Source organism: Drosophila melanogaster (genome assembly GCF_000001215.4).
Source record: "Drosophila melanogaster Unmapped_Scaffold_8_D1580_D1567 sequence".
In the NCBI taxonomy this organism is placed as follows: Eukaryota; Metazoa; Arthropoda; class Insecta; order Diptera; family Drosophilidae; genus Drosophila; species Drosophila melanogaster.
In genome coordinates this window covers 1-24,028 of record NW_007931083.1, presented here as the reverse complement: position 1 = coordinate 24,028, position 24,028 = coordinate 1, and the positions used below count along the sequence as shown (strand labels likewise).

Below are 24,028 nucleotides of genomic sequence, written 5' to 3'. Positions count from 1 at the left end.
GTCTTTCGGCTTTGCCGCGAAAAGCACGTCAGTGAGGTTGCGTTTAAGTCCCGAGATGAAAATACGCAAGGCGTCCTCTCGGAATTTTTCGCACAATATCTTAGCCGCCGATGGCTCGTGAGACATATGGGCTTTATTTGTGAGTAAGGTGAGTTTTTTCTCAACCTCATCATAATACTCCAACAGGGTCATGTTGTTTGCCTGTCTTAAAGTGCTCATGTCCTGCTCAATGACATGCATTGGGCGTTTGTCACTGTACGTGAAATCGAGCCGATTTATAATGGCATCGAAATTCAGTACGGTGCCAAACGAGGATAAAACGCTATTGGCCGCGCCCCTAATTTTGTTCCTAATAATTGTCACTGCCTCGTAATGGCGAGAGGTGCCGTCGTAATCTCTAAATATGCGATACGCAGCAACCGCCGCTTGTCGCCACGAAACATATGATTCCTGTGACCCCGAGAATTCCGGCAAATATTTAACGGCGTCTAAAGTCCTGTCACATGGTACGCTACTAGTTATGTCTAAGGGTAGGTAAGCCTTGATTGCGGGGGCCACTGCTGCGGTGGGCGCGACCCGTGTTGCTGCCAACTGGCTGGCCAGATCCTCAATTTTTTGACGCATTTCATTTTGTGCGAGCTCGTTTCTGGCAGCCTCGTGCGCTAAAGTATTGGCTACCACTGCCTGTATTACAGCTTTGAGTTGTTCTGGGTCTATCGCCATTGTAGGGGAATTCGCGGTTGCACGTCTTAGAGGGGAAGGCTGATTTTCACAATCGGACTCTGAGTCCGTGGAGTATGGTGTACTATTCCTATACTGTGAGAAACTGGGCTGCATGAGCAGTCCAATTCGCTTAGGTATGCAAAAGCTGCCTGCGTGGGCAGCAGTTGACCAAAGCCAAACAAACAACAACTAAAGACAAAGGCTGCAGCGTCGAATGTCGCGCTTGAACTGAATGGAAACACAAAACAACAACAATAAATGAAAAGCGAACGTATGCGCCGTTATAAAAGACAATTATACGATTTTTGTTTTTGTTAACATTGATGCGAGACCATATTTTAGCGTATCTGCTGGATTAATAATTCTTTTATTATTATATATTTTTTTTAAATATTCACAGACTTAAAATGCGTTTAGCATCGGTTCCCACTCACATAATTTTTTGTTTTTGGTGTGTGTGTTATTTTGTCACTAATTCCCTTCACTTTTCCCGCGCCGCTGTCTTTTGCTTTGCCGCAAATTTAGTAGCTGTGTGGGTGGTGTTGGTGATTTCTACCACTGGTTGGGCGCCAGATATTCAAATTGGGGGTGGCAGGGGGATCCCTCGCTGCTGTCCAATATATTAGGTTGAGAGGAACTTTCCTCTTTTAACTACCAGCCTTGTGGTCTGGTAGAGTAATTAATACAAGTATGTTTTGCGACGAACAGTCGGAGTGATAATGTAGACGAGCAACCGCTCTTTATTAAAGTCAAACATAAAACTGAATATAAAAAATGAATCTTACAGCTAACAAAAGACTCGCAGCGGCCACGCAAATATGCTGTGTTTGCCGGCTGCGCACGGGTTTCCGGCCCGATGCTGGGGTCAGCACTTTAACGTAATGGTATTAAATTTCGTGCACTGAGCCAACTGGTCTAGCTCGTTGGCCCGTGTTAACTTACACATGTATTCCAGCAAACCATTAAATTTGACGATGAACATGACTATCTAAAAAATTGAACGAATTCCAAAAGACAATATACCCTAAATTATGTGAACTAGTTCAAAACAACAAGGTTCATAACATTGGAAAGTCAAATCAAGAAAGAAAGAAGCTATCCAGGTAGAAACAGAAGACGTAGTATTTCGTAAGGAAAATATACGCAATAAGTTCACCCCTTGATTTTCAAAACAGACAGTAAATACTGATGAGGGCGTTACTTTTACTACAAACAAAAGACAAAAATGCATAAATCTAAAATTAAGACCCAATTAGGACACAAGTAGAGAATTCCAAATATAACCTGAATAATAACAAACATACATGGATACGATAAACAGAAAACTCAAATTGCTAAAGAAATAAATAATGTAAATAACAAAAAATGTTGGAATGTACGATTAAAATAAACGCTAATATAGATTTGACTATGTTACGCTTAAATAAAATTGCAGAAACCTTATTAGTGCGAAACTAAAAATAATTCCTAAGTTTATATATAAATACAAAAAAAGTCATGAAATCAAAATAAGAATATGTTTACAACTTAATTTCCCTAAACACAATACAAATAATGATTAAATTTGTTTTCTCTATTAAAATACTTATGTTTACATTAGACATTTAGCAGTTAACAAATTAATTCATCCCGTACCTATTAATAAGACACAAATTATTGTTATAACTTTATACCGAGTAACTTTATAGCGAGTAAGAACAGATAAACATTGTAATTTAAGGAAGAATATAATAGAATTCATCATGTAAATTTGTGAGTCTTGCAAAAAGCCATCTTCAATACATCTAACCATGAAGACATCGTCAACATCATGACCCCGGAGCTACCGAACTTACTCAACAATCTGTCAGAAGCTGGTTCCAATTTCGACAAGGATTATGCAAATACGGAGCTTCACGATAGAATGGAACACACCTTAAAGTACCATACGCATGTTTGAGTGTATTCTTTTTTCTCTCCGCGGGAATCATACCTTTGCAATAACAAAGAATGACAACCTTCATTCCGGCATCATCACCAGTCACACCCGATCACGCCATTCCTTCGTTATGGCCCTCTCTTCAGTCTTGGGGGAGGAGTTACCACTACACATTCACCACTCCCCTGAAACCGTCCAGATTCCGCTGAATGACAACGGCATCAAGGGCCACAACTCAGTAGTCCACATACATAAATAAACACATATTATAAAATAAGCTCATACACATGTTACACACACACTTTGAGCATTCATGGTCTCGAACGTTCTAGGAATAGATTTCACCATAACGATAATGTTGCATCAGCCTCTAATTGTGCGTTGATTGGTCAGTTACATTTGTAGCTTTGAAAGGACCGTTATAGAGAGGCGTTGTAGCCGATGCCTAGCGCAGTTTCGGCGTTAGGCAAAAGAAGTTTTTGCGACGCATTGTGACTTACATTTGGATGGTACGAAGTGACACACTAAAAACCGGAACATTAACTCTACACCTTAAACGTAATTTTCAAATAAAATAAGAAGTCATATTCGTTTGTTACCTAATCTGTGTTCGGAATTAAAACATATAATTTAACCAACTATCCACGTGGAGCTACGGCCCATCTATAACTCTTGCGGTATACCGATAGCGCTGCCAACTTGCCGCAGTGGGTGATCTTGAGGGGCTGCCAGATCAACGGTGAGATCAGTGTTTAGTTGCGACCGTAGGGCGCGTAATTCAAAATTAAATTTAATTTTAAATCGTTAGATTTAATTTGATACTGGTTCCTTCGGAAAAGGGCAAAAAGGTCGCGGACAGACCTGTCTCTTGTCTCCGTGCTGGTGCCTAAGCAGAGGCTCTGGTGACCGAGAACAAACCTCCGGAACAACCCTCAATGTTAAAAGCTGGTTTTCCACATAGGTAGCCGTTTAAAACAGGGGCCATTTTTTTATATTATTTAGGGAGCGAGATCGCCCGCTTAGGATATTGATTGTTTATAATGAGTTGATGTGGAGGTTTTTGCCACTTAGCCTATTCTTATTTCTTTGGACAGTGCTAATTATGTGAATACGTCACTATATACAGATTCAAGAGACAAAGATTCAGCCCAAGTTTGTTGAGCTATGTTGCCACGCAACTAGACGGTTGAGATTGAGCATACAGATTATAGAGGCAAAGACGCAGCGCAAGTTTGTTGACCCATGTTGACATACCCCCTCTAACGCCAAAGCAGCCACGCTCTCATTGTTGGGAAAATTGTTGAAAATTTTTTTATAATTTAATTTGTCGGGTTTCTATTTTTATTGATTTGCCAAAATACTTTTACTCACGCCGATTCTAACGCCCTAAAACTTACCAAAACTGACACATTTTTGGATATTTTTTAAGCAATTTTACTAGTCTTGTAAATTTCTATAAATATGCCAAAAACCTTTTTGCCACGCTCACTCTAACGCCCTAAAGCCGCCCACATTCCCCAATATCTATCGAAATCCTAGAAAATTTATGATATTTCTCGTTTTCATTCACACTAGCTGAGTAACAGGTATCTGATAGTCGGGGAACTCGACTATAGCATTCTATCGGAAGGACACTTTAGTGGCCGGTAATTCTTTGGGATTGTCCGTCAGCTATTATGACTGTGGTAAATTTCTGGCATAAAAGTCTGGCTGAGACCTGTGCCATCTGGTTTTTTTTGTACGTGGTCCACCTCAAAGGTGCACTGTTAATTGTTTGTTTGGAATCGCTTAATTTGTCATCGTCGATTTCGAAACCATATTTTTGCGTGCCTTTGTGTCACGCCCTGTCCGGTTTTTTGGAGCGTAACTAGCACATTTACTGCATGAAGGCTTATATGTATCTGTTTTACCGCAGCCTTAACATATCACTTCTGATAGCTGTGACCTTTTACCTGGCTGTTTCAGCACTGCAAATCCATGGCCGCTAACTCAAGGTGTTCCTCAAAATCTTCGAATTCCGTTTCTGTCCGAGCTGACATTAAACCTCGCAATCCTGTCGCTTGGGTACCTGTCGTTGTCGAAATCCCTTAGTCTTCCCTACGCTTTGCATAAAGATTTCCGGAGTGCTAACCAACCTTCTTAACTCGGAAACTGTATCGGCACGCTCGTATACAATTTTGCTCTGGATTTCAGGTTGAAGATTGGCCCGTAGGGTTTCCACCATAGTACCTTCGGACATTGACTGCGTAGTCTATCCGCAAGAGTTGCAATTACCCGGTAGAAATTATCGAATGATTAGTTTCCGCTTTGCTATCTCCGCCCTGATATTCTTCTCAGTTCTGTAGCCCTTAAATTGCCCTTTGAGTGCGGCGCATAGATCATACCAGCGCATAGCGGTTACGGTTTTGTGTTATCGCCAATACTAACAGCTCGCAATACCCTCGAATAATGTACTAGCATTTGAGCCATTTGAGAGCGAGCACAACTGTTTAAAGCTTTATTTTGTGAAACTTACTCATTTGCCTTCTGCATAGCAAAGACAGTTACAAATTATGTGATTATCATACCGGTACTGCTGTGATGCGCTTTAACTCTTAATCGGTTCGGTACGGGCACTGCCGTCGTTCTTTTTATATTTTACAGACCAGTGTGGCAAAATATATTGAAATAAAACTGAACTATTAATCGAAACATTATAAATTTAAGTCAATGAAAAAGCTCATTGCCTCAACATTTGGTGACCCTGACGTTCGGTAACATTTCTTTATCGTGAACTCAAAAAACAGTTTAACTAATTTCGGTGCACTTTTGTGTGTAAATTATTTAACGATTGATCGCAGCGTCTTGCGATACTGTCGTCGTCAGGATTCCTCCAGAGGTGCTTCCTTCGCTGGCTACTCTGGGGAGCACAGGTTATTAGTTACGTTGAGAGGAACAATCCTCTTTAAACTGCCAGCCTTGTGGTCTGATAGAGTAAGTAAAAATAAAAATATGTTTTACGACGCTTAGTCGGAGTTGACCAGCTACCGCTCTTTATTCAGGTAAATGCAATTTCAAACTAAAACTTAAAATGATTCTTATAGCTAACAAAGACTCGCAGCGGCCACGCAAATATGCTGTGTTTGCCGGCTGTGCACAGGTTTATGGCCCAATGCTGGGTCAGCACTTTGATATTATGTTTCATGCACTGAGCCAACTGTTCTAGTTCTTTGGCTTGTGTTAAATACTCCCCCTTCAAGATCATCCCGTTTAATTAGATTGCAGATCTCCGCGCTCCGATGAGCCGTAGACAGGTGATGCCGATACAAATCAATGCACAACAAATCGCTGTTGCGATAAATATTATGCGATGTGAATGATTAGCATCAATTTCTCTCCCAAACTCTTTGATAAACTCCAAGTTACGTTCATTCAGCTGGTAAAGATAGGGGAGATTCAAAATATCTTTGCTGGCAGTGATATTCAATGATGGGGAACTAGCTACCCCTGGAGCTCGTACTTGGGCCTTGCCGTGATTTATAAAGGTGGTGTCATTTATCACGACGCGATCGTTGAAGATTTATTTATTTATTTATTATGATAGATAGAATAGTTTACAAAACTAGACTAACTTAAATAGTATAGCATTAGCTACGGGGCTTACAGCTATGTTTATTTACAATGTTATTATATCTTAATTTAGTTAATATCTAATTTCCTAACTAATTGCTGGCTTGTTATGTACAATTGCTTGTTTTGTTTTCAGATTTTTTGGTATAATTTATTTTTTTGAGGAAAAGTATGAGTTTTTGTATGTTATCTGGATTGGGTTTGCTAAGAAGGTCTAGAGGGTTGGTGTTGTTGAATATGTCTTTTTTGGTTTGTAGGAGGGATAGGCATGAGTTTAATATGTGGCTTATTGAAATATCACCTTGGCAAAACGGACAAGTTGGTAATGAATTGGGATTTAGGTAGTGTTGGTGGGTTATGTTTGTGTGTCCTAGTCGAAGTCGTATTATTTTTGTTTGGTCGAGTCTGGTCCTATTTGGGTGAGATTGTTTGAGGTAATCGCATGTGTGTGAGGGATTCGTATTAATAGATTGGTACCATGGACTGCAGTTTATTATGTTTCCTTTATTTTTAGGTCGGCTTTAAGCTGTTTTTTTTATGTCAGTGGTATTTATGTTTGGGGTGAGGATAAGTGGCATATTGCTTGCTGATTTTGCAGCTTGGTCAGCTAGTTCATTTCCTTTTATTCCTTAATTTTAGGTGCATGTTGCGTTATTAGCGATCGTATTCTGCTGGGGTAAAAGTTGTTATTATTTGTGTTTTGGATTGAGTCTATTGCTGATAGGGAGTCGGAACAGATAATAAATTTGCCTCTTCGGTTTTTTTTAGGAGTTCATTTAGATCGGAGACTGACCTGGAGGGCCCACATCACGTCGGTCAAATTCAAGTCACTGGCGAAACTAAAAAAGCTCGACTGGCTCTTCCACTCCAGTAAACTACAAATGAGCTCTAAGGCTCTTTTAATCAAAGCCCTACTTGCTCCAACGTGGAGTTATGCCATCCAGGTGTGGGGAACTGCCGCGAAATCCCAGCTCAATAGGCTCCGTGTGGTCCAGTCGAGAGCTGCACGCCACGCATCTGGGCTCCAGGCTTATGGTCCACCCGAATCAACTAGCAAACATCCTAGCTAATCCCATCTCCCTCCGAAGGCTGAAGAGGGTACACCCCACCGATATAGTAGTATAAAATATTACACATTAAGTAATTAATAACTAGAAATATTCTTTTTTTCCTTTTCTACTTAATAATTAAGAAACCACTTGGTCTCATATACATTTATACACACAATAGGTTAAGTTCAGAGGAATTGACTAAACGATTCCTTTTGAATCCAAAATAAATAGAATGAATGATGGATTATGGAGTGCACACCTACTCGATCGAAGGCTCTTAAAAAATCAAGAGTGACGAGGGAGGTGTGCATTTTTGACTTCGTTATGAGATAGTTTATATAGAGTAGACAGTCCGAAATCGATTTGCCTTTTTTAAATCCAAATTGGTTGTAGTTAATAAGATGGTTATATGTCACTAGCCACCATAGTCTTTTCGCTATTATTTTATCAAGTGTTTTTGCTATACAGCAGTTGAGAGAGATGGGTCGGTATGAGGAAGTTTTCGTTTTGTCGGTGTTTGGCTTGAGGATTGGGATGATTAGGCTTGTTTTGTAGGCTTGTGGTATGTGGCTATTGAATATTTCATTAAATAGTTTAGTTATTCTGTTTTTTGTTGTGTGTGAGCTATTTTTGATCATTTGATAAGAGATTCTATTAAGTCCTGGAGCACATCCTTTTAATGTTCATAGGGCTGAGCTAAGTTCGAGATAAGTTATGTTTTCTTCTATGGTTTGGGCTATTGGAGAGGGGGTATAGTGATGTAGGTTATTTCTATATTTATTGTTCCGGAAATCTTCTGAAAAGTTCCAGTCGCCGGAGAGGTCAGAAAAGTGTTGTGCGAATATGTTAGCAATTTCGTTGCTAGCCAATGTAGTCTCATTGTTTTCTGGGTTTGTGATGGCATGAATTTGTTTTACTGGGTTAAGTCCGCAGAAGCGTCTTATATTGGATGAGGGAGTACTGGGTTGGATGGTTGAGGTGAAAGAGCTGGAAGCTTCTTTTTTCTTCTTTTTTAGTTTGAATCTAAATTTTGCGTTTTTCGTTTATCCATGTCTTCTAGTTCGTCGTAGCTGTGGTGGTGATGGCGTTGGTGTGGTTGGTTGGATAGTACGGTTGTTTTGGCTGGGCCAGTTGTTGGTGTCTTAGATGAAGTGTTTTGTGCTGCTGATGTGGGAGTGTGTTGCGGGTTTTGGTGTTGTGCTTGGGTTGTATTTGTGTGAATATTAGGTGAAAGAGTGCTTGTTGTCCTCTGGGATGTGCCGTTTGTAAGTGTTTTGGCATATGTGTTTTTCGTTTGGGCAGTTTTATGGTCAACTTTTTGTGTAGTTTTAATGGCTGTTAATTACTGGTTTTTTATGAATGTAGGGCATTTGCGGTCAATTGGGCTGTGTTGATGGTCAAGTTCTGGGTTGTTTCGGCAATTTAAGCAGTTCTTTTCGTTTGTGCATTTTTCTCCGTCGTTTGTGTGTTTTGCTTCTGAGGAATTGATGCAGGTTTCTACACTTATGCATATTTTTGCATTGAAGTGGGAGTGGGATGTAGTCTCGTATTCGGACTGTTTCGTAACCGATTCGTATTATCTCGGGGAGCTTATGCGATTCAAAGGTTATAATTATTAGTCCAGTTTCAACTAAGGTGATGTTGTTGGTGTCAGAGTTAGAATTGGGGTTTTGCCGTTTCATTATTTTTTTAACTTTAGTTACTTTTTGTTGTTTTAGTTCTTGTAGAATTGTGTCTTCGTCGATGTGTCTAAGGTCGTTACAGTAAATAACTCCCTTAGAGAAATTTTATGTTTTATGTTCACTTGCTGTAACATCCACATCTGCAATTTTTGTTAGTTTTAAGAGTTTTTTGGCTTGTAATTCGTTTTTGGTTTTTATTAGCAGGTTGCCGTCTCTTGTTGTTTGCATCCCTCGACTTCTCCACAGGCAAAGTCCACCGATTTCTTTATGATGAATGGTGAAATTCTTTCGAAAGAGCTGTTGTCTTTCCTTTTAATAATTATAAATTTAGGTTCACCTAATTGTGATTGGTATATTTTTGAAGTAATTTTGTAAATGTTTGGTGGGTCTGTCATGATTGTTGGTTAAGGGCTTGAGCCCGGGTTAGCGGTATTGTTGTTTTTGGGTGGCACGACTTATCTCTTCGAAGGTTGAAGTGGTACTGAGATCGTTGAAGATAATGAGATGTGTGCCACGTAGATAGACTTCTGTTCCATTGTCCACCGTGACCCTGGCTGGCCGGTCATTGATGATGATGATTCCCTCAGCCACGCGGGTAAGCGGTTGTAGATGGCTTGGCTGTGACTCTCAATGTGCTAGAACGCCTGCGTGTAGTTCCCTGGCGCATGAGCTTTCTGTTGATAGTTGGCAAAAGGTAGCACCCGGTGTCGGGGTACAGTTTTTGATTGTAGGACTTCTTCTCCACACATTGCTACCATGTTGTCGGTTATTCGCAGCATAACTCCTTTGCAAGTGACTGGGAAAATAGTGACCTTCTTACAAGATAATATTATTTTGGATAATTTGATAATGAAGTGTATTATGTTAGAGGATTGTAGTATTTTTACAGACGATGCGGACATACGATTCCCTATGGGGGTATCTGTGGGTTCTTTCAGCCAAACTGATTTAAAGTCTCCATGATCTAGGATATTTGGACTGACAATATTGTTTTTCGCCAGTGTTACAGCCAACATTAAATTTTGTAACTCCATTAGTATTCTGTTCCTAGCCAGCAGAGTCTTATATAAATGGCCGGTGTCAATTTGGGTATTTTTATGTGTTTGCAAGATTTTATTTACAGTTGTTGTTCATTGGTTGATTCGACTTTGTATTCTAGTATTAATTTTGATTTGTCTGTTGTTTGACTGTGTCAAGTACCACTCTGTGAACTTAACTCTTTCTAGATCGCCGGCATCCGGCGTCCCCGCTACTACCTTTAGCATTGAGCCAAGAAAATCTAAGCTCCTTGCGATTCTGTGGTGGACTCTTAACGAATCTAGCGTGTCCAAAAGCAGCGAGGTGTCCACTTCTAGCAACTTCCTCATGTGAGACTGTGGAAACATCTCGCACATGCTGCTTGTTTCTGTTATTATTATTATTGTTATTACGCGCATGTATTCTGAAAGATTTGCCGAGTGGGTCACGTACGCGAGCTCCTCCCACAGCAAGATATACCTTGCTTGTAAATAGTTAGTGATGTGCGCTGACACCAATGACAGTGAGAGGAGGATGAAAATTCTGCGCCTGTGGAAATATATTTTTTTAGTCGCTTTTTCTTGTTCGCTGAGGTTTATCCCATCATCAATTAATATTATTCTAAAACTAAAGCATCGTGCCTTTGGCAACGGACTTAATGTCTATTAAATGGAAGTTTGCCAAACGGCTGATGATTGGTAGTAATAATAAAAAGCTTTAAATTAAGCGAGAGTAATTTTAAGTTGTCTTTGTGGACCACCCTCCCTTCAATGAGGACCGTGGTCCCCAGGTCTGCTTGTATGGCTTTTTCCTCACAAAAGGGAGTGAGTTTACTGCCAAGCCTTCTATTAGTTTTGACCAAAACCTTTTCGCCCACTTCGAAAACTCTGTTTTGTCGAGATGCATTCTCTCTAGACCTTAGCGCGTCTTGGGCACTCTTAATTTTGTCAGCAATCCGTTCTTGTGTGTCGTCCGTGCATTCTTGTATTGCGTCGACTGGCCTCTTATCGATGACCGAATCGATTGATTTGTTATATTTGGTCGTGGCTAACAAGATTATCTCCACAGTATCACGCATGCCCTTGTAAATTTTCAGGCACCTGGCGAACTCTAGTAGAGTGCTGTGTAAACGTTCCACTTGCCCGTTTGAGACACTGTGAAGGGGTGGCGCATTCGTGATGCTGACGCAAAAATGGTTGTCTGGCATGGCCGTGATCGTGTGCGATTTTAACGATGGCTCGTTGTTGCACCTTGGCTTTTGGGAAGAAATTCATGACCTGTAAGATGGCAAGTTTTAAATCCTCAATTGTTCTAGACGGCACATGCTGTACGACGGCGAATTTCGAAAACTTGTCAATGCAAGTGTGAAAATGTTTTTTATCCGTTGAGAAAATGTCTATGTGTAGCATTTCTCCTACATAAGAAGGAATCGGTGACTCGCCAATCTCTTGTTTCTTCGGATGCCTATCATTTTTAGCTTTCGCGCATGTTTTCCAGTTTTGGACAATTTCATTGGCCAGTTTGGCCATTTTTGGAAAGTAGTACTCTGGCTGACCGGTGAGCCCAATCGTATTCTGCTAATATGACACCCCTCCATTCCTCAACCCAAAAAATGTCTGTAACACGGTTTTTCCAGTGCCAGAATTTTGTAGTCGGGAATCTCCGCACTAAGTCGTCCTGCACCTAATATGACACCCCTCCTTTCCTCGACCCAAAAAATGTCTGTAACACGGTTTTTCCAGTGCCAGAATTTTCTAGTCGGGAATCTCCGCACTAAGTCGTCCTGCACCGTTGCTAACGTGAGCAAATCGCCACGGCGTTTACGCCCTTGGGGATTATTGCATCCGCAAGGTCATTGAGTAATGACTCCTTGTCGGTGAAGTTGATTGCGTGTCGTTTCTTATTTTTGAAGAGAACGAAAGAGCGTTTTAGCGGAAAGCGGCTCTCTTCTAGAATTAGTTGGTTCTGGAAGCAGTTTAGGGGCTTATCCGTTGATTCCATGGTGTGGGTGTGGAAATCTCACTGTGAATCGTCGCAACATATGATTCTGCGTCCTGTTCTTCTATGACAAGGCAACCAAATTTTCTTTTCCCGGTTTATATACTACCTTCGCAACCGTTTCCTCGATGCGACCCTTCCACCTTTTAATTTTCGCGTTAGGTTTAGAATCTGATACCATGAATGACAATGGCTGATGGTCAGTGAATATAGTTATATCTTTCACCGCATATTAATAATGTCGCAGTTTGGCCAACGCCGAAACGATGGCTAATAATTCTCTTTCATTTGTGGCGTAGTTCATTTCCCAATCCTTTAATGTCTTCGAGATCATTGTAATAGGACGGTTCTCTTGTGAAAGCACTGCTCCAATACCGTAGGCTGAAGCATCCGTCGTTAGATGGAATGGCTTCTTGTAATCCGGGTATCTGAGCATAACATCTTCGGATGCCAAAATGTTGCGCAGTTTTTCGAAAGACTTTTTTTGCACCCCATTGAATTGTACTTGTATGTCTGCTTACATTTCCATTTTCGGCCTTTAAGATGTCCGAAATAGGCCTTACTATGGCTGCAAAGTCCTTAATAAAGCATCTGTAATAGCTCGCGAGACCTAGGAATGATCTAACCTCAAATACTGTTTTTGGTTCAGGGAACTCTTTTATGGCCCTGACCTTTTCTGGGTCGGTAGTGGTGCTATCACTGTTGACTATAAAGCCAAGAAAGTTTACGCTTTATAAAAAAAAACTTGATTTTTTACTGAAACTCTCATATTTACATCGCTTATGGATTTTAAAACCTAATCCACGTGCTTTATATGAGCATTATCATTTTCTGAGAAGATTATTACATCATTATTACATTTATATGACCATTCTCATTTTCTGAGAAGATTATTACATTACATTACGTAGACCTAGCAAGTCTTGCCGATTTGCTCATTGAGAATCTCATCAATGGCTATCAGGAAGATGCTGGCAGCATTTCTCAAGCCAAAGGGAAGCCTCTTCAATTCGTACGTAAATGACCGCTAAGACGATCTGGTGATACCCGGACTTAAGGTCCAGTGTCGTAAAAAATTGTCCTTGCCCAAGTTGCCCAGTATCATGGAGATATTTTTTTTTCATGTTTCGCTTATTTATTGAATCTTCCCTTTTACTGAAGAGACTAACAATAAGTTTTCAAATCTTATTCTAAACTAACTAAATATCATTTTATGAAATGATTCGTAATGTGTGGCCTAACAAATTTAACGCTGGGTTGGTTGGTCGTTCCGGTGCAGTCGGCTGTGGCTGCATACTCGAATAAGGTTTCTTGCAAGAGGATTTGGATGTGAGGCTAGTTTTTCATTGTATTTTACTTTCTGATATTGTCTCGATGACAAGTTTTGTTTGTAAGTCTCTGTGTATATTCTCGTTAAGAAGATACCATGGAGCTCCAGTAATAATTCCCAAAATCCTAGACTGTGCTCGCTGTATACTCGCTCCATGTTTTGCCCGAACCTCAAATTGGTGCGATGGGAGTGTGTTGTGTGTATTGAGGTGGGGGATGATGCGTAGCAGCAGCACTTTTTCAAATAACTTGGATAGATAAGTAAGTAAGCCTATTGGCCTGTATGATGATGGCTGTGTTTTTTCTTTTCCAGGCTTAGGGATCATGATTATAATTGATTTCTTCCACTTTTGAGGGAAGTATCCAATTTTAGTAATTGCGTTGAAGAGCAAGCAGATTCGTATTGCTGCACAAATTGGGAGCTCGATGATCATTTTCGGGGTTATTAAGTCGCAGACGGGCGATTTTTCAGTTTTCAGTTGCTCTTTAATGACTTTCGTTATCTCGCTTGGCCGCAATTCTACAGGATCTTGTGGTGCTAAATCAGATGTAGTTAAAGGCGGGAGAGTAAATGAGTTAGTGGCTGGATTTGGTTGAAATACTTAAGATGATCGGCGAAGACTCTTGCTCTGTCCGTGTCACTGCGAGACCAGTTTCCGGTAGAGTTAACCGTTTCTGTTGGTGCCTGTAGGTTCCTGTGGTCTTTCCACAACGAGTTCTTTGTATCTGTGGGCGTGAGATTCTTGATGTATCTTAGTTGTGCGTCCGCTTTTTCTTTCTTAAGCGCTTTGGTAAGTTTGCGAGAAGCTGCTTTTAATTTACTCTTTGCGCCAGGTGATCTGTGCTAGATCATATTAGAAATATGATAATTGTAACCAAACAAAAACGGCCAGAACTAGAAAAACAAAATACTGAGAAAGAATTTTTAACAGAATTAATTTTTAAGCGAAATTCGTAATGATGCGTGGCGCGGGAGAGAGGAGGGGGGAGAGTTGTCCAACCCATAAATAAAGCACTCTGCACCAGTTGATAAGCAAATTTCAAGATCCAATCTCAGCAGCATTGCCTTTGCCCTCAGCAGCATTGCCTTTACCCTTGTTTTTGTCGCCAACACTTAGCCACCCGATAAATAACCAAAATTAAAGTAAACACAAACTCCACTTGGACACCAATCCACGATCTCCTTATTGCTTCAATCAAACTGCATCAGTCAGCAAATTTAAATTTCACAATGCTGGGAAATAACTTCAGCATAAAGCTTTTATCCTTAACATAACTGAAAGTTCATAAAGTTCAAATCAAAAGCTTTTGGTCTAGGTTAATTGGATCAGGATTAATAATTAGAAGATCAGTCTGAATCGGGACGAGATCGAGAACAGCTTCAAACAAAAGATAAGCTAGTAATAAGGTGTCTCGTAAAAGAATCAGTGAATGTATCACCACATAAATATTGATTAATACAAATCATGTTATCACTCTTATGTTATCACTCTTATACATTGCTCTGTGCAGCAACAGATTTTGCATTTCCTTTTGTGCTATGCTCCTCTCTTTCCTCTTGTGAAACTTGCTCATTTCCCTTCTGCATAGCAAAGTCAGTTACAAATTAAGTGTTGATCACACCGGTACTGCTGTGATGCGCTTTAACTCTTAATCGGTTCGGTACGGGCACTGCCGTCGTTCTTCTTATACATTACAGCCCTGTGTGGCTAAATATATTGAAATAAAACTGAACTATTAATTGAAACATTATAAATTTAATTTGTTTATAAATTGCCACACCATTTCTCCGAGTCAATGAAAAAGCTCATTGCCTCTACATTTGCGGTTCCAATTAAACATTATCTGGGCTATCTTATCCGGTCTTAAAGAGGGCATTGTTGATGGTGGTGATTGGTTAACACTTTGGGTTGGACCTACATATGGCGAGACTTGTGGAACTGCATTACCTCGGTCGTGTATTGGGTATATGACTAACTGGTTAGGCGAACTTGAATGCCTTAACTTGAATGCCCGAGGTGATCGCTTTGGCTATTTGTGTTTTGGCACAAAGCGTCCGCAAAGCATTTTGTTTGCTGGATCAAGTCAGTCGTAATGGCTTCCGAGATAGCTGATCTTATATTTCTACTGTCGAAAATCGAATGTGAAGGGTGTTCCTGGTTATTTGGATTAGGCATTGTGGGTTTTTGATGCTGTCTTTCTTGACTGGTTTTAGACCTACGTAGTTACAACGTTCGGTGGTGCTCTCGGAACTTTAGGTTTTGACCCGGAGAACCCAGAAAAGTTTTCGGTAGAGAGGGAGCTAGAGCAGTAGGACAGATTTTTATTTTCCTCGATTTTTCGGTCCGCAACTGGTGGTTAGAATTTGGCTAGTATAAGATATAGTTCTAGCGCAAATATGGCAGATATATTCAAAATTTTTTGTTGTCTTAGTTATATAATAAATTAAATAGTGTGTATATTAAGAAAAGACATTATCCTTTTAAGTACATAAAAGAGAACACAAAAATATGGTAAAAGAAAAAAAACAAACAATTAAATATCGGGTTGCCATGCAATCGTTTTCCGGTATCGCTGTGTGAAATTCCTCGTTACTAAAGTCATGACCTAGTTTAATTGTACGCTATTGAAAAAAAAATACAGAAAATTAATAGAATGGAAGGTGAAGGATGTTGTATTCAGACGTAGAAAACAAGTAAATTGGCTCAACACCAGGCAAAATGCAACAAGTGTCTTCTTGATTATTTGAATTCCTAGTGAACTCATTTACATTAACATCTTGTGTAAATTAACCTTTTTGATTTCATTAATAAATGACAAATTATACAAAACACAATTGTACAATTGGCTTGTACAATATATAAATTTAATTTTTTTAATTCTATACCAAAGATTAATACACAACAAATTTAAAGGAGAATAAAAATAATAAAATAAAGTATTAAAACATTAAATGAACTAATTATGACGCGGCGTTAAAGCTAAATAGCTAAAATTCTTCCAGCAGACAATAGTACAAATTAATAATCGGATTGAGTAGCGGCGGGCCGAATAGCTAAAACTTTTCCAGCAGCCTAAATTTATACAACCATCAGGTTTTTAACTCTAAATTTTTGCCTTGTACACCTACTTTAGTTGATGAACTTGAGGAGATCTTGGGGTCGAACGTCTGATGTTAATGACGTCTTGAAACCACTTTTTTTTTTAATTTTTATTTTAGATCTGGCTTTGCCGGATCGATCTGCTCCATGACAGAATCGGCCCTCACAAGCTTGGGCGTTATGATTGTTAATAAGAATACTGTATCTAACTACGTGTATTACTTCCCCGAGCAGATGGTAATATCTAGCTTAGCGATTAAGCACGCGCTGGTTTCCTCTACCAATTCTCGGCAGATTTAGGGTGGGAATTATTAGCATCATTATTACCACCATTCGCTCGGCACGTATCAATTACTTGTTTAATTCGCGTGATAGGTTGATCTCCAGAAACAAACGGGCTATGGGACTAACGGACGACAGGACTAAGGACAAACAAGGGCACAGCAACTCCTACGACATTAGCTGTAATGCTGTCGACCTACCATGACCACCAACAAAACATAAAAGCTGTTCCCCACAAGTAAGCTACACTTTACACCACATAGACCCTCTGACGACACATGGTTTCTCTAGAGAAATTTAATCTGATTGACTCTACATTATACATTTTAATTTTAAACAAAAAAGAAACTTAAAAACTGGCAAAAATTGGTACTGAACAGGTTCATGAAGCTTATCCGAACTGATCACACAAGGGTTTGAAACTAAACATACTAATTTAAATTGTTTAAAAATCGACTTTAGGTTTGTGGTCCTAAATGTAAGATTATTTTAGCCTATGTAGACATTATGTAAAAAGTAAGAATTTTTTTAATAATTATTATTTTTCTACTTGGTGGGCATTACTGTTTCGGTACTTCAGTTCGGGTGAGATAGGCTTGGAATTTATGTTTTAGTGGGTTTTTCTTTAAATTTTTTTTTTTTTTTAAATCTGATTTTTGTTATTTTATTAGTATAAATACTCTATTCATTTTTTCTTTGAGAATTTTCCAATATAAACGTCTGTCACGAAACTAGAGAATATAACGCGCCGCAGAAGCCATTTTTTTATAAAATGGTATATCAGCAGCTGTTTTATCGTATTTGTGTAAAGGTTTTACGCACTTTGAACATCCCACGATGAAGCGCTTCATCTACTTTGCCAGTGAAAGAGAAACAGTTAAACTCCTAAACATAATAAAACTTTTCTAATGCTTTATATGTTCTGCTCAACAAGCAGTATACATGCCGTGTGCAATGTAGAAAATGTTATGTTAAATATGTAAAATGGGGTATGAAAATAAGCTAAAAACGACGGCAATATCGGTGGCGCTGTCTGGGATCTTGCTGATTCTTAGTCTTTAAAGGCGTATTTTCCTATCCTTCCATAGACATCATAGCGATCACTTCAGTTAATTTTTTTTTATGTTGGGAAATCACGAAATTTCCACGGAATGAACTTCCACGCACCACGTACTTTGCACTGTCTGACGAATTGATGAACACTAAAAAACTGTGTGGAATAGAATCTACGATAAAATAGATTACGCAACCGGGTCTTAACACACTCTGACGGAACGTATATCACTGATGAAGTAAACAGAATTTCACTTAAAGTATTTAGGGACAATCTTCCCAAGGCAACTAAAACAATTATTTTTGCTAGAAACCCTCAGTCATTAGATGGCGCATATAAAATTATTAAAAAGGCTTGTCATGAGACCTATTATTTATATGGATCTATTTAAAAACAATTTAACTAAAAACCTCTCTTTAAAAAATATTTCAGTGACGATAGTAACAATCGTAACGAACGAACTCCAAATGGATACGAAAACCAACAAGCCCACGATAATCCGGGTAGTGCCAACTGACTAAATACAAATAGATTTCGAAATGGAATCACTTATAACAGCAATGCCTCTAATCCATCTAGAGTATCTAGTATGCCATACAATACTATCCAGCCCCCACAAGTATCTAGCTTTAATCCTCAACATAATACTTCATTAGCTCAAATGGACGTTAGACATATAAATACAAATTTTAATTAGGGGGCCATCCTATATAAAACTAGGATCTTCCCAAAGAGACCTTCTTTTCAATATCTATACCGGAGCGGAATTTATTATTAATGAAACATATGCCGCCCAAAGTGGAAATCAAGCATCGGCGTCTAATTAAAGTCAATGGGAAAAATTATTAAAATGAAAAAAACTAAGCAAGTTTCCTTCATTCAAGGAATTAAAAACAAAAATATTATTGGTGCGAGTTTTGGAATATAACTTTTACGATATTTTTGTCGGAAAAAATATTTGACTTATCAAACCAACAGAAATGGCGACTCGTTGTCGACTATAGAAAATTAAGCTCTAAAGCTCTAAAGCGTCTAAATTAATACCTAATATAGACGAAATATTTCATAAGCTTGGAGGCTGTAAAATATTTTTGGTTTTCACCAAATCGAAGTGAGCGGGGGCAATATCCAGAAGATACAATTTTCAACTGCCAACGGGCACAACGAGTTCTTGCGAATGTTTATGTATAATTTGGACGATATTCTTCTTTTTTAAAACACAATCGAAAAACTTATTGAGAATCTAACTAAAGTATTAGAAAATTACAAAATAAATACAAAATACTTAGAATTTATAGAATAGTGCGTAAAGCAAAAAATCTTAATTAAAAGCGACACTTATTACAGATGCCAACAACTATGCTTTGGGTGCGGTCCCAATGCAGGATACCAAAGTAATATGGTATGCTAGCAGAACTTTAAAACACCATGAACTGATTTATAGCACGATTAAAAAGGAACTCTTAGCTATTTTCTGGTGTATTAAAGTTTTCCATTATTATTTATATGGGAGAAAGTTTTTATTTAAAACCGACCGTCGCCCATTAGTATAGATGAATAATTTAAATGAGCCCAATTTAAGAGATTGAAAATTCAACTAAACGAATATAATTTCTATATTGCCTTCATCAACGGAAAAGAAAATGCCGTAGCGGTCGGACTTAGTAGGATATGGATTAATATAAGCCTTTAAGACCATCCCCACGTAAATAAAAATGAAACCCAATCCCATTAGATTAAACGTGTATATTATTACGTGAATATTAATATTAATTAATTAGAACAAATAACGAACAAAACTACAACTTTTCTTTTGACCTATTAAACCTATTCTCAAACCAATCTACAAGTTATGAAATGGTCCACACCGATTAATCTGACAATTTAAGCTATGTTAAAAATACAGAAACCCCATTAAACAGATCCTGTTCTGCTACAACGAGTACTAAAAGAGTCGGAAAAGGGATCGCGAACCACAAAAATATTGTACACAACAGAAATTAATGATATGATGATGTGAAATTGTATCTAATATTCCAAAAGTGTTGGCGAGACCGGCTTGGTGGCTTTATTGCGTTAGAATGGGCGTTACAAAAAATTGTTATAGAAATTTAAATGATTAATTAAATTTTGAAAAAAATATGCAACACTTTTTCAAAAATGTGGGCGTGGCAGCTTTGGGCGGCTCTATGGCGTTAGAGTGGGCGTGTCAAAAAGTTTGTTGGCACATCGATAGAAAATTTAGAAAACTGATAAAATTATAAAAAAATATTCGAAAAATTATTCAAAAGTGTGGACGTGACAGTTTTGTGCGGTTTGTGGGCTTTAAAGTATTGATCCTGATCAAAAATATATATGCTTTATATAGTCGGGAACACTTCCTTCTGTCTGTTACATACTTTTCAACGAATCTGGTTATACTAGATTAGACACTTTACAAGTAACGGATATATAAATGGTTTGGTTTAAAGCCTAAAAAATATTTTTTTGCAGTTAATACATTATTGTTTAACCTTAAGAGATTATATCGTTTTTCTAATTTTGTATGAATATATTAAATTAAATGTATGTAAATTATAAGTATATTAAATTAAGTTATATTTCCCTGCCATCACCCTAATAGCCAACCATATGTTTAATTTAACTTCGTTTTCGTACGCAGGCGCCACGATACCGTGACACTTTAAATGCCAAAGCCATGGCCAATCTCAACAGTTGCCGAGATGGGGTCTTCTCAACTGCTGGTGCTTATCTGCTGCATTCCCTGGCTGTGCGATAGTAACTCAATGGGAAAGGACGCTTGGCTGCGTCCTGGGTGCCACAAAGTTGGAAATACTCGAAAAATTACTATCCCTGATTGTGTCGAGTTTACCATAACAACTAATGCGTGTCGCGGATTCTGTGAGTCCTTCTCGGTGCCTTCAATTCCCATGATGGGTTCATCGCTTTCTGTTTTATTCAAACCACCCAAACCAGTGGTGAGCGTTGGCCAATGCTGCAACATGATGAAATCGGAGGAGGTGGGTTCTGCTTTGAGATGCTTATTGCTTTTATAAAGAATTTCTAAAATCGTTTCAGATACAACGACGTGTTCTATGTATTGAAGGAATACGAAATGTGACTTTTAATAGTGCATTGTCGTGTAGTTGTTATCACTGCAAAAAGGATTAGACGAGAGCAGAATGATATTCCTGAGCCATTTCGTAATAATCTTTTTATTTACATTTTTAATTTTAACATAATAGCAAATATAAATAAAAAAAGGATAATGAAAAATCTTTGATTTGCTTCAGACTGTTTAATATAGCTTTAAAACCAGCAATTGTGCGATAGTGCCATTTTATCTTTGGTTTTCTCTCAATCTGTGAATAAATCTGAATTTTGTTAAAAAATAGTTTCTAAAGGGTGAAGAGTGCTTACTTCATTCCCAAAAATAATAAAAAATAATTTTTTAAGAAAATGCGGATGTATTCACAAGGTCTAAAAAACGAAATTATCGTTCGTATGATAATTATTTTTAAGTCCTATTTTTCAATATTTCCGGTGAACGATAAGTAAAGTTCAATATCAGATAATTTTTTCTTTTCTTGAGCCTTAAAAGTTTAATTTTTATTTCATAATTTGTCGCTTATTATATACGTTTTTTGTTTTCAGAGATTTCAAATGGTTTTGTTTTATCGAAAATTCATGGTTTACGAAAGCGACTGATGAGCGACTTAACCATAGAGCGAACAGCAGATCGCTAAACTAAATGTGCATGCGCGAGTGGACAAGAGAGAGAGAGAGTGTAAGAGGGCAAAAGAGGCTATTTTAGATGGTCCCGCAGCTTCTCTTTATAAATAACGAAAAATTATCGCACAGCTCAGCTGCCGCAGTGTTTAATTCTGGCTCCAAAGTTGCCATGCTTACCCTTAAAAAATTTAAGAACAGTTGGCGGCTGCGGGCCCCGACATAAAGCTTGACTTTCAACAAAATCCTTAACAGATAGCAGTTTTAGCTTTACTTTTCACATTCACTTTCCGCTTCGTCGATCCTGCTGCTGTACGATTCTTCGGTATGATGTTTGGGTTACGGTCATAAAAATCCAACAAAGTCTTCTTCAGTCGACCATCTTGGTCAATGAATGGTGAAAATGAGGCAAGTGAGCTAGATGGCTGTCCTAGTCCTTTGTGTATGAAGATTTTTCAATTACTTCGAAGTTATTCCACTTAATTCTCTGTTAATGTCTTAGGTGGCAAATCAGTTATGGGGTCCGTGACATCTGAGCGACTTGGCAATTTCAAAGGGACAATCTACATGTGTTAGCAAAAAGTTAACTTAAACACTAATGGGGGCTTGCAGCACTTCGACCTCACTTTGGGACACTAAACTATAAATTTTTCTGATTGACTTGAGATCATTTTGCCAAACCTTTGGCCACCCTGCTGCCTTGTAACTAAAATTATTTATTACATTTTTCTTGTTGGGCGGCCCCTTAACGGTTCAGGAGTCTCAATGATTTTTATGAGTTTTGTTACAAGTCATGTGCGAATTTTGTATATCGGAACTATATAAAATAGATAAAACTTCACTCTCAATAGTTCATGCCTCGAAGAAAGTGCTTTCCTGGAGAAAACTGGAAAAGCTGTGGAAAATTCCTCACATTGTTGGGACATAAAATAGTCTTTAAACAAAAAAAGAAAAGCCATCATAAAAATATCAAAAAACAGAAACCGCCATAAAAAAAAATTACTCAAACCAATAAAAAATCACTCTCACTCGACTTTGCCTTACCTCACCATTTTTGTTCAACTTCACATCGCCTGATTATCATTTTATGTAAAAACGATATTCTATTCTATTCTATTCTATTCTATTCTATTCTATTCTATTCTATTCTATTCTATTCTATTCTATTCTATTCTATTCTATTCTATTCTATTCTATTCTATTCTATTCTATTCTATTCTATTCTATTCTATTCTATTCTATTCTATTCTATTCTATTCTATTCTATTCTATTCTATTCTATTCTATTCTATTCTATTCTATTCTATTCTATTCTATTCTATTCTATTCTATTCTATTCTATTCTATTCTATTCTATTCTATTCTATTCTATTCTATTCTATTCTATTCTATTCTATTCTATTCTATTCTATTCTATTCTATTCTATTCTATTCTATTCTATTCTATTCTATTCTATTCTATTCTATTCTATTCTATTCTATTCTATTCTATTCTATTCTATTCTATTCTATTCTATTCTATTCTATTCTATTCTATTCTATTCTATTCTATTCTATTCTATTCTATTCTATTCTATTCTATTCTATTCTATTCTATTCTATTCTATTCTATTCTATTCTATTCTATTCTATTCTATTCTATTCTATTCTATTCTATTCTATTCTATTCTATTCTATTCTATTCTATTCTATTCTATTCTATTCTATTCTATTCTATTCTATTCTATTCTATTCTATTCTATTCTATTCTATTCTATTCTATTCTATTCTATTCTATTGCTATTCTATTCTATTCTATTCTATTCTATTCTATTCTATTCTATTCGATTCTGCTCTATTCTATTCTATTCTATTCCTATTCTATTCTACTCTACTCTAGTCTATGCCATTCCACTCCATTCTAGTCCTATTCTATCCTAGCCTGTTCTACTCTATACGATTCTACTCTATTCTATTCTATTCTATTCTATTCTATTCTATTCTATTCTATTCTATTCTATTCTATTCTATTCTAGTCTATTCTATTCTATTCTATTCTATTCTATTCTATTCTATTCTATTCTATTCTATTCTGTTCTATTCTATTATATTCTATTCCATTCTATTCTATTCTATTATATTCTATTCTATTCTATTCTATTCTATTCTATTTCTATTCTATTCTATTCTATTCTATTCTATTCTATTCTATTCTATTCTATTCTATTCTATTCTATTCTATTCTATTCTATTCTATTCTATTCTATTCTATTCTATTCTATTCTATTCTATTCTATTCTATTCTATTCTATTCTATTCTATTCTCTCTATTCTATTCTATTATATTCTATCCTATTCTATTCTAGTCTATTCTATTCTATTCTATTCTATTCTATTCTATTCTATTCTATTCTATTCTATTCTATTCTATTCTTTTCAATTCTATTCTATTCTATTCTATTCTATTATATTCTATTATATTCTATTCTATTCTATTCTATTCTATTCTATTCTATTCTATTCTATTATATTCTATTCTATTCTATTCTATTCTA

At 37.4% G+C, this 24,028-nt stretch overlaps 1 protein-coding gene across 1 annotated transcript; it reads left to right on the top strand.

Annotated features, from left to right (window-relative positions):
- Positions 1-20,471: 20,471 nt before the first annotated feature.
- Positions 20,472-20,936, top strand: Gpa2 (Glycoprotein hormone alpha 2; the record flags this gene model as incomplete). Its single annotated transcript, NM_001110584.3, has 2 exons — positions 20,472-20,785; positions 20,844-20,936. Exons 1-2 carry the CDS (start codon positions 20,489-20,491, stop codon positions 20,934-20,936), a joined length of 390 nt encoding a protein of 129 aa, NP_001104054.3. The 5' UTR covers positions 20,472-20,488.
- Between the last annotated feature and the right edge of the window lie 3,092 nt (positions 20,937-24,028).